This window comes from Brachyistius frenatus, unplaced genomic scaffold, assembly GCF_029030835.1.
Source record: "Brachyistius frenatus isolate BFR_SWC_R1_liver_20210118 unplaced genomic scaffold, ASM2903083v1 Contig_5, whole genome shotgun sequence".
NCBI lineage: Eukaryota > Metazoa > Chordata > Actinopteri > Embiotocidae > Brachyistius > Brachyistius frenatus.
Window position 1 is genome coordinate 3,886,177 of NW_027210604.1, and position 16,901 is coordinate 3,903,077.

Here is a 16,901-nt window from a genome sequence, read left to right on the forward strand (position 1 = left end):
TTGTTATTTTACATATTGTGTAAAGATAATTAGACAAAATACAACTACAACAAGAGGCAAACCAAATATTGGCAGTTTTAATATCAAATATATACAGTAACTGTCTACCTACCTGCTCAAAAGAGTGGAGGCCACTGGCTTTGCCCAGACGCACCAAATCTTCAAGGATTGCCTTCTTCAGTTGCTGTTTGGAAAGGAAGAAAGTTATCTTTGTTATATTTCTATATTACCTTTAATATTAATGTTAACTGGAGGCTACGTTTTTTTTTTTTTAATCTATGTGCAACATACCGTGTTTTTACATAGGTCCTTGTAGGTGCCCAATATGCCTTTCTTTTTGGCCCATTCAGGCATGACTTCAGCGTCAGGAACCACAATTCCCACCAAACAGGACTAAAAAAAACAAAAAAACACACAAAATATTTAAGGAAAGGTCAAAGAATTGGGCACTAATCTAGATATACTTTAGCAAGATATAAATAGGAGCAACAAATTACATGTAGTCATTAGAGAACTATAATCTGAGTAAGAAACCTATTTCATTTTTATGTTTCTGGGACATCAAGAGGCTGCGTGCATGAGTGTGTTAGTGTCCTTACCTGCAGACTGTCTCCGTGAACATAGAGCTGTGCCACAGGTTCGCACCTGATGTAGATGTTCTCGATCTTCTCAGGGGAGATGTACTCACCCTGCGCCAACTTGAAGATGTGCTTTTTCCTGTCAACAATCTTCAGCGTGCCATTCTGCAGGCAGAGGAGGAGAGGATGAAGGAAAATATGATGAGAGGAGGAAACTGGAAAAAAAAAAAAAGTCCTCATGTAAACACTATGGTTTATTAAAAGCAACTGCTGTATGCAATAAAAGGCTTTATCATTATGACTATTATGATACAAGACTGATGTACGCACAGGCAACCATTTGCCGATGTCTCCGGTGTGGAGCCAGCCGTCCACATCCAGCGTGTCCGCCGTTCTCTCCGGGTCTTTGAGGTAGCCCTTAAACACGTTCGGTCCCTTCACACAAACCTGGATGACAAAGCACAGTGGAAAAGGGTCGAGGTCAGATGTGTATATACACACACTATGTCCTGTACAAACACTTGCACATGTATTGAAAAGGCCAAATTTTTTTTTAATAATAATGTATTATAAATTCCTCGACTTTGAGGTGCTCTGGTCATAACTTTTTAATTTTAATGTCAGGCCTTGATTCTTTTTGTGGCATTTTAAGATAATCCAGTGAAAAGTGGGGTCGTAAAATGTTAAATGAGCTAAAAGTTAGCTCTTAAAACACTCAGACATGTACATAATACAGTAGGAATGTTTCTTCCGAGATCTCTTTGCTTACCTCTCCCTCTTCTTTCGAGGCAAAGTAGTTCTTCTCAGGAACATCCACCAGTTTGATGAGGTTACACGGCAGCGGAGCCCCGACGTGACCTATTGTTCAGTACAAGAGAAACCTATTAGAAACTTAGCAACTCAACTTTTTAGATTTTCCTAATTAAATACTCAACACTGACCACATTCATATGACGTTCATATAAAACCTTCTCCATGAGGAGGCGAGACAGATTACTCCTGCACACAGTTGGTCACATTTATGAAGGGATAATGTCTGTGGAATAATATTTCGCAATAGATATACAGACTTGAAATATCAGAACTGAGCAGCAGGGAGTGATGTAACACAACAAATTGATGTTTGTGGACATGGTGAGTGTTATCTAATTACTGCCCAGCAGCTGGTTGAGGCAGATACTATAAACCTTATTGACAGGCAATAACACAACATGAATCATGCTATTCTCTCAGTGTTTCTCTCATCCATACTCACTCTTAAAAAAAAATATGTGGACATAAACAAAGGAAATACTTCTACTTTTCTGAAAATGTTTTTAAGTCAGTAATTTAACTTTTTTTGCTGTATTTGACAATATTTGAAATCACACATATTACAGACTTATGGATTTAAAAGCCTCTCCTCAATCATCAGATAAGGACCTACAGTTGGTGAGCCTTTTACAGTAAATGTAAAAAAAAGTCATGTTCTGTAATTCATATTCAAAGAAATGGAGTTTACTATGTCTGTTGTTTCCAATCACTTGGGAAAACCCACATTCAATACTGTCCCTTCTTAAATTTAAGCCAGTAACTTTTACAAAGATTAAGCTGCTCTTTTAAAGAGGCTGTTTCTGGCTGCATGTTCATGTGTACAGTAATAAAAATAAGAATAATTTAAAAAAAAAGTAATAAAAAAAAAAAGTAAAAACATAACTGAGAGATAAATAATGCTGACACTCACATTTACTAAAGCCCTGACCGTAATCACCATTACCACGACAGGAAGTGAAGAGGACTCATTCATGGGGTTTCATAAGATGAAAAGACACGCCTGCTGTTTGCCCACTGAGCCCCTTTGTAAACTGATGAAACTGATAAGGTTGATGGCGTGTTCACCAGATTCCCAGGAACATTACACTGGCTGTGAGTTTACTGTGGAAAGAACAGGGCACCATCTTTGAACAGTATAATGGTGGAATTCACCGTCATTCTCTCCACTGATACAACTTCCTACATACAACTTTTATTTCAGTAATAAAATGCAAATTCAATTAATGTACATCTGAAATAAGAAACAAAGAGGATTAAAATACTGTACATGGTTTATTGCGGTTTTATCTATATCTATAGATAATTATGTGATAAGTCTTGTCAAAGAAAGACGCTTGCCGTTAAATCCAACATAACAGCTTTAAGTCTTCATAATTGCAAAGGGATCACTTGGAAAATGACTTCAATGCCAGGATGTTTAATGCAACAAAGCAACACACTTGAGGCTAAATCCAGGCAGTTATTACAGCTTCTGGTATTTTATAATGATGTTAAAAATTACCCATCAGCTCTTACCTTTCCAGGCCTCTCCCTTTTTTCTTTTTTTTTTTCCCTTCATAAAGCTCCTGGATATGCCAGCCTCCCCCTCACTCTTGACCTGTTTTGTTTTTTTGGGTTTTTTTCCACTGATCCTTAAAATCATTTACTCGGAGCAGAGCAGATACAGCTTGAGTGTGTTGAGCGGTTACGTCTGTATGGGCCGTACTGACCCGGCACTGTAGTGCCCAGGCATAGTTCTGAGCTTACGCAGCGTCGTCAAACATTTCTGAAAGTCCGGCAGTCGAGGAGAAAACATTTGACCTCAGATGAAGTTTGCAGACACTGTGAGCTTCTTCAAGCATGGGAGTTGTTTATAACTTTAAATCGGATCGCTTTTAGACCTTTGAATGGAGCCGACAGTCAACTGAACACGCTCACTGAATTCAGAGATGTGGATCCGTATGTGTTTTCGAGGCCTGTTGCATAAACAGCGACGCTCACCTGGGGTCCAGTCTCCAGGTGTGGTGAAGGTGCAGCCAGCTGTGCACTCCGTCTGGCCGTACGCCTCGTACACCTACAAAAAAAAAAAACACAGACAGTGTTGAGAAGAGAGCCGCGTGAAGAATTCGAGTGCACCCACTTACAGCACTGTATTCAGATGTCAATGTTAAGGGTCCCATTTGAGCTTCAGACCTCGAGAATGAGGATATTTTGTCTGATTCTTTTCTTTTGCTCGTTAGCTCTCTTTTTGGTCTCTCTTCACCACTGAGGGAAACATCGGTCTCTTTAGCTGTCGTTTCACCACCTGCGTCGTTAACTGCGTCTGTCTGCTGTTGGTGCCGAGCAGTTTGTGTACTATGAATTTTTAGAGCTTTTTTTTGCTAAAAACAGCTGCGTGCTGTGACCCAGAAAGACACAATCAGAGCGCAGATTCTGATGATCATTCTCTGTAACCATGACGGTTAATGTAAAAGCAAGGGATAGGACATACAGACTTCTTTGTGTTATGTAGGGTCCTCAAAAAAATAGAAGAATGAGCACACGTGTGTCTGACCTGACATCCCAAGGCTGCTCTGAGGAATCCCAGCACACTGGGTGAGGTAGGAGCCGCTCCTGTTATAATCATCCTCAGCCTTCCTCCCAGGCTGGCCTGTGCAAAGCGAAAACACATTATTAATAAAGGGAGGTTTCTATTTTTTTGTTTGAAATAGTAAAACAAAAAACAAAAAAATGGGCTTTAATTGGTATTAAGTGTATTTGAAGCAGAATATACATTCACACAATCCAGATGAAGAAATTAGCTGAATTTTTAAGTGTAAAAAAAAAAATCTCAATAAATAATACTTAAATTATTTTTTTGTTACTTTAATCTTGCCGTTTCAATCAGGGTCACTTGAAAGATTCTGAATATGATGAACACCAAGAAGAACAACAATGAAGCACACGAGGGGGTAAATACGAGCCGTTATGATTGATACTAGTCTTATACACGTACTTTTTGTTATTGATACATTTTAAAGATTGGGTGCAGGCTTGTAGGGTGTGTGGGAACATAAAGACTGCACTTAAAAAAAATATATATATATATATATATACATATATATTTTTTACAGATTTTTCAGTGAACACTAAAAAAATAAAAAGAATGACAGTCCTGCTTTAAAGAGTGCAGTATTGAGGTGTATTTTCCTCTAACCTTCTTTAATGGATGAAATTAAGTGTGATGCTAATAAGGGTTAAAAAACAACAACAACAACAAAGTGTCTAAATGAAGCTTTGATTTCCTTCATTATGATTCATTTTTACAAACTGTCCAGTTATTTTCCCATATTGGACATATATTTGTTGTGCTGGTGTTGTTGCGTTAGTGTAACAGACATCCATAGTGGTGTATAATCCGCTTAGAGGAAGGAAACATGAATTACCTGAATCTTACTAAAGAAGATTTTGTCCCAGATGCTGTCACAGCGAATGATCCCACTGCTGACTTCAGCCCCTTTTCTTTTGGCAGCGAAGTTGAGCAACCAACGCTTCAACGGACTGTTTGCCTGGCTGAAAATCTGCAAAGGAGACAAATATAAAACACATGTTTTGGTTGGAGACAGTCCCTTCTGGTTCCAGCTGTTGAACACATGTAAATGTGTTTATGTAAATAACCCTGAATTATCAGGGAGGAGGTTGGCGCCAACCAAGAGAACAGGAACGGTCTCTCACATTGCTCCCCGTGACAACTCTCTTGCAATTTTGAGAGTTTCAATTACCGTAAATGCATTCCTGAAAAAAACAGTTGACCAAAACCACACTTATTGTCCTGAGATACGACCTTAATTGCCTCGTTGCCAGCGGATCTAACACACAGCGGTTTCTTTAAAATCCATCTCTGTGTGTGTTCACCTCACCTTGTCGTACATGCGGTTGAGCAGCCGAGGCACCACAGGGAAAATGGTCGGCCGCAGGGCCTTCATGTCATCTGGGAGGAGACGGATGTCGCCCTGATAGAAGCCGATCCGTCCTCCATGGCAGTACACCACAGACTGCAGGGACAGACACATCACACAAACAGTGAGCTCACCACTATTCTCTCATATCTTTTCAGAAAAATCTCAGCCCCATAAGGTTTTTCTTTAGGTAATTCAGAAATAAGAAGTCACATTATTACCAAAATTGATGGCAATGAATGGAAGTAAACTTAATTTTGTACAGAACTTTTTATTTAAAACAATACTACAAAGAGCAATAGTGAGAAAAAAATAAAGCATTCATTTCTAAAATTCTGAACGTGACATGATGGGTACTGAGTGTGCTGAGTGACTGCTCTATGTGGTGCAACAGATAAGAGAGAAAATGACTCATGACTCATTTCTAATTCCGGATCCTGCAGCAAGGGAGAAAAGTAAATGTGGTGCTTCTGATAACGTTTTATCAAGTCGGACTCAGATCTATGAACAACATATCAGAAAAGCAACGGGCTGATGTGCAGTTTGCAAATTTTGCTGCATGTTGGAGACTGTTGGAGGGAATTGTAGTACACAAACGGGTAATAGAAATACACCCTATACTGTGTTTTAAATAAGAATTACTGTAAACCCAGTGCCTGACCTTCCAAATCTTTTTTTCACACACCCACAATCATCTGCAGATCATGTGAAGATTGTGACACTTCCACAAACTAAACATTAACACCACACATGAGCTTTTGTAGCCGAGTAACTATGCAAGAATTGCACCATTTGTGGCAATTTCCGGTTTCTCGAGCCATCTGAGGACACGGCTAAGCATAAGGCCTGCCCTTTTTTTTTTTTCCCCCTGAACGAGACATCACTGGTGTCAGATATGGAGCGTTGTGTTTGTTGTTCAACTTGCTTCTATTGTGCGATCTCATCTGCTGCTTTCTGGGGAAGTAAGGTGGTTTCCTGTGTCTGAGACCCGCGCCGCTGACAACGCCGCTGACAACGCCGCTGACAACGCCGCTGCGCGCTACATGCAAACAAACCTGGCTGGTTCAACCTGATGCAACCCGATTGGCCGCACACACCTGAGGCACGCACATTCACACAATGCGTACCTGCACACTGTACTTATTATTCACTAAATGAAATAATTACCACGGCATTAAAGAGCATTAAAAAGGTCCAGCAGGGCAACCTTAAGGTTGACCTTAAGGTCAATTAAGGAGGCAGAAATAGCAAACTTGGAATAACTATAAGCTGATTCATAATCAATGTGTGGTTTTATGACAGAGACAGAACCTTTGATTGACAGGCAGTGACTTTAGAGATTCTCAGTAAACAACCAGCATTTACTGCCAATTTGTCTCTCTCTGAGGTCTGAATTACAAAAGCTTTGTTTGCTGTCAGAATTGAGTCAAAACTTGAATGGTAACAGCTGCGATGAAAATCAAAACCCCACAGTACATACAAACATACTGAAGGTGAAGAGCTACAAGTACGTGACAATTTCTTTCACATCAAGCTCTGTTTCTGAAATATTAGACCATATTAAACCTATTTCTTCCATCCTATTTCTGTCAGAGAACCCTGAGTTCATGGAATTGTGAACGCTCGACTGGGTTTCTGGAGGATGAAATGTGCTTGACAAACAGACCCCCAAAAGGGAAAGTATGGATGGAAACTCTTGGAAGTGTTTCTATTTCTGTAAGCATGACAACTAAATCCAAACTCTGACTAAAACTGACAAAATAAAACAACAATTCACGGTTTTAAACCGTGCCTGTCAGTCCAGAAATGGTATGCGGTCAGTAACAAGCACAGGTGTGTATGTGTGTGTGTGTGTGTGTGTGTGTGTGTGTGTGTGTGTGTGTGTGTGTGTGTGTGTGTGTGTGTGTGTGTGTGTGTGTGTGCGCTTCAGCCAAATACTTGATGCCAGATGCACACCACTTGGTGTAAATAAGGGAAATGGCTTTTAGAGATGGAAATCAAAACTCAAGAAAGGAAAGGAAAACTGAGGATAAAGTGTCTCCCTCCCTCTCGTTCTCCTGCCCACACACTAAATAATTGACGCCCACCTTCAGTGACACGCAATACACAGATCCTTCCTCTGCCCCCGCCAACATGCTGAAACTCATAAACAACTAACTATCTCATTCCTGTGGTCACCGATCCCATTTTACCTCAATGAGTCTCTCAAACATGTGAGCCAGTGGCAGGAAGGAAATGAGGCAATCATCCTGGTTGGGGAAAATGACTTTCTGCAGAACACAGACGGAAGGAAACAATCAGATGACTTTACAATGATCTTGTAACATCAGCAACTTCATGAAAATAGACGTTTTTATTAAGGAGAAAAGAAGAGAGGCTAACTCACGTCTGTTACTTTGAGGAAGCCTGAGAAATCTGCCACCACGTTCCCATGGGTGAGCATGACTCCCTTTGGGTTTCCTGCGCAAGGACACAGAAAACACACGACATTACACGAGTGAAATTCCCCTCACGTGCCCGAGGAGCACGTAGCCATCCCAGGGGAAGGAAAGTGATCTGGCACCGAGAGACATGGCCGGCTCAACGGAATTTCATCCAGATCTTACTAAAAATTTCATGTCTTGGAACCCAAGAATGATTTGCACCGACAAAGGAGCTTTTATCTTGTGTTGTTGGTATCAGGTGATGAGCAAATCAAGTGTGACACTAAAAGCAGAAAACCTAAACCAAAAACAGCCTACTGAGTGATATTATGTATAATTAGATTCAGTAGCAATGTCTGCAAATTGTTTCACTTCGCACTGCACTGATGGGCCACAGCGTGTTTGATCTGTACAAGCACATACATAAGAAACGAATTATTTCTAAACCGTAGCTATTAGCAAGTTTCCTTTACAGAAAAAGTGGGAGGTTCCCATGTTTTCCACACATGTTATCACATGTATGACATGTTTCCCATGGGAAAAATACATGTTTAACATGTGCACAACCAAATGCGGTCACATGAGTTTTTTGCACATGTGAAATTCATGTGGTTGTTCTGTCAAGGTTAATCCTGTGAGAACAAAATTGGGTATATGCAGGTTACTCTTCCTCTAAATGTACATGGTTACATAAATACTTAATCTACCAGGCTGTGTTGGCATGTGTCAATGTTATTTCAAAAATAAGTCATAATTATGTCAAAATTTAAAACATTACTTTCTCGTTGAAAAAAAAATTATTATTATTTTTTTTTGGGGGGGGGGGCATTTCCTATATAACACACTCAAATGATCTTTTTAACTCTCAGTTACTGTAATGTAATTATCCCCTTTACACACACACACACACACACACACACACACACACACACACACACACACACACACACACACACACACCAGTGACCACACAAAGTGGTCACTGGTGTGTGTGTGTGTGTGTGTGTAAAGTTTCACATGAAGCAATGCCTCTTAAAAGAAACTGTGTTCCTCTTTCCTTTTTCCAGGGCAGAGAGTTGAGCTCATGTTGGAACAGACACTGAGGGAATTCTTGAGAAATGCAGGGCAGTGTGCTGAAAGTGAAACTTAAGCTGGAGTGGCTGCAGGTCTCTCTCATTGCCAACAGGTGGCAACATTTTCCCCTTGAATGTGGGCGCAGCAGCTGGTGTCACTTGTAAAATGACACCAGTGTGTCCTCACATGACCTCCCAAGAAAGCAGCAGTGTTTCCCAGCTCACATGAATTTATGGTTGAACACCAAGACTGGGCATTTAAAGTAAAGGAGCGAGGGCGAATCTGCTGCTTTGAAGAGATCTGATTTACAGTAAATGCTCGCCTTCCTTTCTTCACACATGTATTTAATCCCCTCATAGAGAAGCTGTGTTAATGTGAATTTTAAAGTGGCACTCCTTTGTCTTGTGTTTTACCAAGACCAAAGAATCTAAATGCATTACACAGAAATGAGGATGCACAGTATTCCAGACCCATTTTTAATATGTTATCTGTATAATTATTAGAAATCTCCAGCAAGATAAGTAGGTACGCCAAGGTAAGAGTTATTAACTTGTTAAACTGCAGCTTAATGTGAAGACTATGACTGGCCTGGAAAGGAATTTTGGCGTATTATTAGCTAGTTGAACTACCCAACCTCTTGACTCATCAAAAACATTTTAGTTGACCTCTTTACACAGGCTGGTTTAGGCTGTTTTATAACTTCACCTGTAAATCCATAAACAGCAGGGAGAAGAAGTTGCATACAAAAGTCTGATTATGAGTCAGAGAGCAGGCAGTTAACTTATATAAATCACAAATATTGTTTGGATCGATGTCATTGAGGGAAAATTTACTAAATTAAGTAAGTTTAATTATAATATCTTCTTTGATGCAACACGGTGCTGTGTGGGCAACATTTTGCAAGGGGGTGCACAGATCCTTACAAAGAAGCTGTTTAACAGGAGCAAAAAAATAAAGGTTTTAATCCAACTTGTGCTTTTCTCTACCATGTTTCATCTTCTTATTTCATGTTAAAGGATGAATAATGATACTGTACGTGATCTGCTCTGCTGAAAAATTTGAGTTATTTAAGACTTAATAAAACAAATACAAAGACACTGATAGCATTCTTCACAGTTGGATGGGTCTCCAACCCCAGAGTGACTTTCGCGTGACTTCCCTGCAGCAAACACCTATTATGCATGACATTCCCACAATTTACACAACTCTCTCACCTGTTGTTCCACTAGTGAAACACACAATAGACAGGTCATCTGGTGCTGGTGGCTGTGGGGAAAAAAAAAAAAAAAAAAAAGGCATCAGTCACAAAACATAAACTTAACATGAGATGAACTTCTACTTCTCGCAGCTTCCTCAACAGCCAGCTGCACCAACGCACATAAAGGAATGCTGAATGTTTGTATATTGAGCTGCGTAGTATTTGCAGTCACTGTCCCCTTTCTCTGTCATCACACATGCAGCAGTGCCTGCAGCGTGTTGTTGTTAACATACTGTCACCAACACTGTTTCATCAAAGTGCTTTCAGTGCAGTTGCCGTTTCAAGTCAGAGTCTCTCTGGCTTTAAACAGAGAGTGAATATCACCTTGGCTGGTCAACAGCCAGTAGGCGAAGGGTTGAGCCTGACTTGTCAGTGTTCATTGTTTAACTTGTCAGCACCAGCTAAAGGTAAATCTGACAGAGCTGTCACAATACAGATATATTTAAAATATTTCAACAATGCAGGAAGCTGATGTGCTATTGTGTTTTTGTTTTTTTGAAGATACTGTCAAAAATTCTTACGTTAATCACTTGAAGGGCCTTAAATAGATTCAATTACACAGGTGCTGTTAAATCCATTGAGTTCATACTTGCACCAAAAATAAAGAGCATCATCTTCAGTTGTAATAAAAAATTAAAAAAAAGACAAAAGTCTAAAGCCCTGTTATCCTCAGTTTGTTTGCAGTAAATTGCACGGAAACCTGGGAGATTATTTTTCCAACCAAATAGTTAAAGGAGTCTTTGAGGGTTCTAGGGATAGAATTATGGTAAAAAAAACAACAACACCACAATAGTATATGTATGATAACTGTTGTACATCTGACAACACTGGCTAACATGCTCACAATGACATTGCTGATGCAATGTTGACCCAATGTTGTCCATGTTCACCAAAGCCCCTAAAACAGCACTATGATGTCCATAGTGGTCAAATTGTGTTACTGCAACTTCAGTATTTGCCCACAAAGCTTTTTTTTTTCCCACACAAAGTTATTGGAAATGGACCACTGTTATACAGTTACGCAACAAACCCTGCAAAAAGACTTTTTTTATGATCAGAATTTGATCCATTTGGTCCAATAACATTTGGGAAGTGTAGATGAGACAAATGATTACATCATTTAAGTCCATTCGTTTGTGCGGGGAGCCAAACAAGAAGTCAGCCAGATTGGCCAGCTGCACTGGCAATTTTTCTAACATGGCTAAAACTGTTGTACAGCACATCCAGCATAGCAGAACTCTGAATTAGTTGTACTCACTATAGGTTTTCTGTAGTGCTCCGTGCCCAGAGCCTGTAAAAAAAACAAAAAAAAAACCACATGTAAAATAATTATTAGTAAATTTGATGTTTGACATGTAAAAATCACTTTAAAATGACATTATAAAACATAGTTTTAGTGTGACTTCGTGTGAACAGCGTTAATGGTGTTTTCTCCATGAATTTTTTTAAATCAATGACACCATGTGAGTCTTGACCAGAGCTTTTTTTTTTTTTTTTTTTACTATTTGATAACTAAGGCTAAACATTTGCGATTATATATTGTTGGAAAGCAAACATGTTCAGAAAGACATCTCTCTCTGATTTTGTGTAAGTATTCCTGCTCAGTTTGTGTTTGCAGATCAAAGCTAAAAAAAAAAAGCATTTAGTGTCACTCTTTTCATTTCTGAGAAACCAGATGATCTGGATGTTTGTGATGCTGGTGCAGTTCAAACATCCACGAAGGTTGATCATAACAGAGGAATGATAGTTATGCAAACATGAGACTCCCAGCTAATTTCTAGGTGTTTCCATTGCTTTCTGCATTTTACGTCCTCTTTGTGCTAAACCGCTGTTTATTATTAATCATGCATAAATGTTTCTTGCAGACGTGCACACTTTGCCTTTATGATTAGGAAGTAAAACATAAAGTTGATTTTAAATTGCCCTTTGAGAATACTATCTGCTGGACTGGTTTCCCTTCTTTGTTTGTTGTGACGTAGCTAATGAAGCATTTACACTTACGGGAATGAAAAGAGGAGTCACATTACGGTAAATGTGCACATCAAAACTGACAGGTATGACAACACGTCTATTTAACTGAGGTGGGTTGTGTTTTCTGTGTGAGATTTTGGGGCTATGATGTGGCACATCGGTTGGATTCTGCTCAGCCATAGACCAACAGATAAACATCACACTCGACAACACAACAGCACACTCATCCTTTTTGTACACCAAACACATTTTTTTGATCTGACAAAATCTAATCTAAATCATCAGTTTGTTTTGACTGGCTGCACACGGCATTTCAGTTTGTGCATAGTTGAGATACTTGATTGTTACCAGGCGACGCTGCAGTCATTGCTGTAACATAAATATAATCAAATGCAGTTTAAGTACATCAATTTGGATTAATCCCTGTCAACAGTCTGAAATTGGTTATGACGTCCACATTGTGAGAAAACAATAACGTATGTTTGTCATCCACGAAGTGGGTGTGAAAGTTCTGTTCAGTGAAGTCGCCGAAGCCAGCGGAATTCAGGCAACTCAGCCGTTTAAGAAGATTTAAACAAATCTGGATTCGGCAAATTGGGTTTGCATTTAGATAAAGCTAAAGAGCAGGAAATCTTGACAATATATCAGATTCGTCTAAACGCTGCTGGAATGGAAGAAAGCACCAGATAGAGTGAGAGCACCAGTTCTTGAATCGCAGTAAACATCAGTGAAGTTCAAGTGCCATTGTAGTGTTGTTGGGAAATAGCTATTTTGAAAGAAGAGTAATTCAGACCACTTTGATTATTTTCTAGCCTCGGTAAGCACCTGACTGTTCATATATTGTACAATACACGCAACATTATTTAATACATGTTTTACATGACTTCCTCAGAGACAATTCTCCAACCGGACTGTGATTATTTTGTCCTCCACTTCATACCTCGACTTCTTGCATGGCCTGCACGTGGACGCCGCAGCTCTCGCTGTGCTCCACCAGGGCGGAGTCAAAGTCATCCATCAGGATGATTCTTCGCAGGCCGGGAGTCTCCCTTCGCTCCACGTTATCCAAAAGCACCTGAGCTTTCTCTGCTTTGTCGCAGATGACTGTGGAGATGTCGGCTGAAATGAAAGAAGCACACAAGAGCAAACGTACCCTTGTGTGAATATCAGCAAAATAAGAAATGAAAAAGAAAAAACAAACAAATGTGAAGTTGAATTTTGGTTAAATTTCTGATTTATAAGGGTTTTGAGAGAGAATGTAAGACGTCCAAAGCACGAGGATGATCTATTTGATCAACTTATGTGTTTTTAACTTGGGGCAGTACTGGCATTCTGACAGAACAAGTTCAGCTCAGTTCAAAGTCTTTGACTGCAGTTTATTTTTGTATTTCACAGCTATGATGTTTCCATTGTCTTCAGTTCTGTCATAAATTCAGTCCATTTCTTGTTGAAACACTTACATTCAGTTCAATAAAAAAAAACTGTGCTTATTTAAGTTTATCAGGTTAATGGCTCAGCAACTTCATATTGTGACTATTTCTAAGACTTTTTCAGTCTTTAAATAAGCTTTAATCCAGGAAGTAACACTGTGTATCAGGAGGTTCGCAGTCACCACCGAAGGGAGCTCCACTGCTGGAAGCTGCTGCTTGAGTCAGTCACACTCACACGAGTTGTTGTTTCCAAATCACACACACACCTTGTTCATTCAGTAAAATCTCACTATGTCATTCAATAATTTAGCAAGAGGTTTTATGGTTTGTTCTTTCAATAAGGAGGAGACCGTTTGTCAAATTTACACCTCAAACTTAAAGCTTGGCCAGTTCAGAAGAGACTGTCACTCCTGCACGTATGTGTATTTACCTGGCTGCCAGTTAGCACAGGTATGAGCTGTATGTCGGTGTGTGATAAGTGTGTGTTCTTACCGGTGTTAATGATGAACCGTATGGCATCTGCGCCTAGTGTGTCATAAAGGGGCACCACCACCATGGAGTAGGTGTAGCAAGCTAGCTCTGAGATGATCCACTACAATCAGACACAAGTCAAAGTTCAGGAGTTAGAGTTCATTCATCCACTGGAATTCTGGAGACATCCTTTTACTGATTAAAATGTTAAGAGTTAACACAAGCAACAAGAGAGGACTTCCATGTGTAAACATGTCTGTGTATCTGCAGCCTCTCTGTGAAATGGTTTACGTGCATCTTTTCAAAGCCACTCGGTGTAAAAAAGTGAAGCAGAGAAACAAGAGTTGAAGAGACAAAGCGTGGGAGAGACTAAGACTGAGACAAAAAGAGGCAGTCACCTCAGGTCTGTTCTGAGCAAACACTCCGATGAACTGGTTGGGATTGGGCTGGCAGCCTTGGTGCAGAAGGCCTGAACCCAGATGCTCCGCCCGGGCTGTCACCTACAGAAAGAGAAGATCAGACTGATTGGAACAAACCCAAATGAATGTTGCGTAAATCTTCCAAAGGAGACAGAAATTAGTCCAGTTTCATTTCCTCCGGCTTTTCATTTTCTTGGGAAATCCAGAAGTTTGACACATAACCCGTCCACATAATTTAAAAGCAGCACAGCTGCAGCTGCCAGACGCAGGAACGACTGCCAGCAAAAGAATTGCTCACTGTGTGAATGTGTAAATCAATAAGCTTATAATATTACTGCCCCATCAATTCAGCAGGAGTAGATCTGACTGTAGTTACAGTGTATTCCATTGTGTTGCTTCTGGGGCAAATGAGAAATAAAAATAAAAACATAATTCAAAGCAGTAAGCAGGCTTACTTTCATATCTTATAAGAACAGCCAGCACAATGCTTTAGTGCTTCAACCACTCTCTGTTAAAGGATGATATCAGGATACAAAAGCATCATGAAACAGAATCTATAGCTCTTGTATAAATTGTCAGGGAAAGCCAAAGGGTACCAAGCTCCATGAGATCCTTTATGATTTGTGATTTTTTTTTTTTTTTTCCATAAGAATTGATTGGTCAGGAGGTAGTTTTGATTTAGAAGTTACCGGTAAGAATTGAACTAAGGGTTGAAGCTGAAATTACCTCGTTAACCCCAAATCCTGCTTCACAGCGCCGGCCTCTGGCAATAATTTACTGGTAATTATATGAGGTTTATTTTTCACCATTCTTCAACTATAAAACAACCACAATCAAAGGCCATCCGCCCAATTTTAGGTCCATTGTCGGAAAGATCAACAGTTCCAGTCTTTGGAGAAATACATGTCCTTCGATTATGTAAGCATATGAAGTGCCAATAATCACATTTCTTAAGCTACCGTTGTTGTGAAAGACACCAGTGGAAAAAGGGATTGTTGTTGTGCTTTAACAGGAAAAGAAAGTTGCGTAATAGTTTTTGCATTTCAGTCTTGCACCTTATTTTCCACATTAAATTAACTGCTCATCGGTTCAATTACAATAGGAGACTCTAAATGGGGTTTTAAACATGTCCAGATTTGTTTGGCTGTTTAGGGAATAACAGTTGAAATAAAGAAAATCTTTCCACCCACCATTTTCTTGTAAAATGACATGATGTCACTGATAAATGTTGAGAGTGGCGTAATACTCATATTGCCTTTCTGTAGATTTCTACATCACTTGTGTGAATAAAGTTTCCATCCATCCAACCACCAGCACTTCAGGGGCTTTTCCAAACAGGTCTCCTGTGCTTGTTGGAACCTGAAACTGCTTTGAGGGACGTTGGCTTTTGTCAGCTGTTCCAGGAAGTGAATGACAGATCACTTCTATACATATCCAGCAAAACAGATTAGACCTCCAAATCTGTATACAACTGCAGAGCTGATGTTGGTCCCACATATCAATAAAGGAACCCTGCAGCTAAAGTTAAACAGCATAATATATTAAGCAAGAGCAAGGTTGTGTAGTTAAAATGTCACATTAAAGCAAAGGCGACAGACTCAGATTAAAATTTTCAAATTTGTCATCAACACTGACTTCGGATCCAGTTTTAAAAAATGAGATCATATTTTTTCACTTTTGGACATCATTTGTTTTATAGTCATATTTGCAGAGTGCAGTTCTTCAGTGGACGTTGTTGATGGTGCCATGGCGTTGTTGCTCGGCAGACTGGGTGCCACAGAGTCAGTATTAACCTACACAGTTACTTGAATGAAAAGTTTGGGCAGTTTAAAGCTCATCACATATATGATGAAAAGCGACAATGAAGTTTGGGAAACGCCTTTTCAAAAAAAAAAAAAATCGTCTTCACAGAAAATGATGTTCGGACAGATTTGAAAAAACAGTATATCTGCAAAAAATATGATCATGTCATAAACAACAGACCTTTGAATGATCACAGCTATAAAAACAACTCATAGATTCTGTTTTATTACCCTCCTCTGCAGCTAGGAAAACAACGGTTGTTGTTAGGGGGAGAAAAGATGTCCCCCTGAATGGCACTAACCTCTTTGTAGGATATCCATTTGTAAGGCTGGTTGGGGAGCCGCGAGCCTAAGCAAGGTCCATCACCTGTTGAACACACAGGGACACAGAAACTCTGTTAAACGTTTTTTCAGTGAGTTAATGCGGTATTAAGCATTATTAAGCACGTTCAAGGTTTTAAATAAGTGGGGGATTCGGACGGCTCAGGGTCAAACCTCACTGACCTGATGACCTTCTTGGTGTAAAAAAACAAAACAAAAACGGATTCACTGAATGTTGAGGCTGAAAATATTATTTTTCCACATTTCTTACGTCAGCAAGATCCTGAACAGTCTCTACTGTGTTGGCTAAAACAGTCGAGTCTTATTCAAGCTTTTCTACTTCAGAACCATCGATTAGCAGTTTTATGAGCAACTGTTTGACTCGTGTCGGTGGGAAATCTTATCGGTGTGTCACTGGAGCTCT

At 39.6% G+C, this 16,901-nt stretch overlaps 1 protein-coding gene across 1 annotated transcript in view; it reads right to left on the bottom strand.

The window, feature by feature from the left end:
• The window catches only part of acsl6 (acyl-CoA synthetase long chain family member 6), a 34,823-nt gene that overhangs the window by 1,275 nt on the left and 16,647 nt on the right, over positions 1-16,901 (bottom strand). The window contains exons 4-20 of the mRNA XM_069717322.1: positions 16,459-16,523; positions 14,334-14,435; positions 13,957-14,056; positions 12,975-13,153; positions 11,322-11,354; positions 10,020-10,071; positions 7,695-7,768; positions 7,501-7,578; positions 5,270-5,404; positions 4,796-4,930; positions 3,925-4,020; positions 3,372-3,444; positions 1,348-1,436; positions 909-1,025; positions 600-743; positions 292-393; positions 113-184 (exon numbers count right to left, since the gene is read on the bottom strand). Coding sequence (XP_069573423.1) covers positions 113-184; positions 292-393; positions 600-743; positions 909-1,025; positions 1,348-1,436; positions 3,372-3,444; positions 3,925-4,020; positions 4,796-4,930; positions 5,270-5,404; positions 7,501-7,578; positions 7,695-7,768; positions 10,020-10,071; positions 11,322-11,354; positions 12,975-13,153; positions 13,957-14,056; positions 14,334-14,435; positions 16,459-16,523 — 1,646 coding nt within the window. The remainder of the gene's footprint in view (positions 1-112; positions 185-291; positions 394-599; positions 744-908; positions 1,026-1,347; positions 1,437-3,371; positions 3,445-3,924; positions 4,021-4,795; positions 4,931-5,269; positions 5,405-7,500; positions 7,579-7,694; positions 7,769-10,019; positions 10,072-11,321; positions 11,355-12,974; positions 13,154-13,956; positions 14,057-14,333; positions 14,436-16,458; positions 16,524-16,901) is intronic.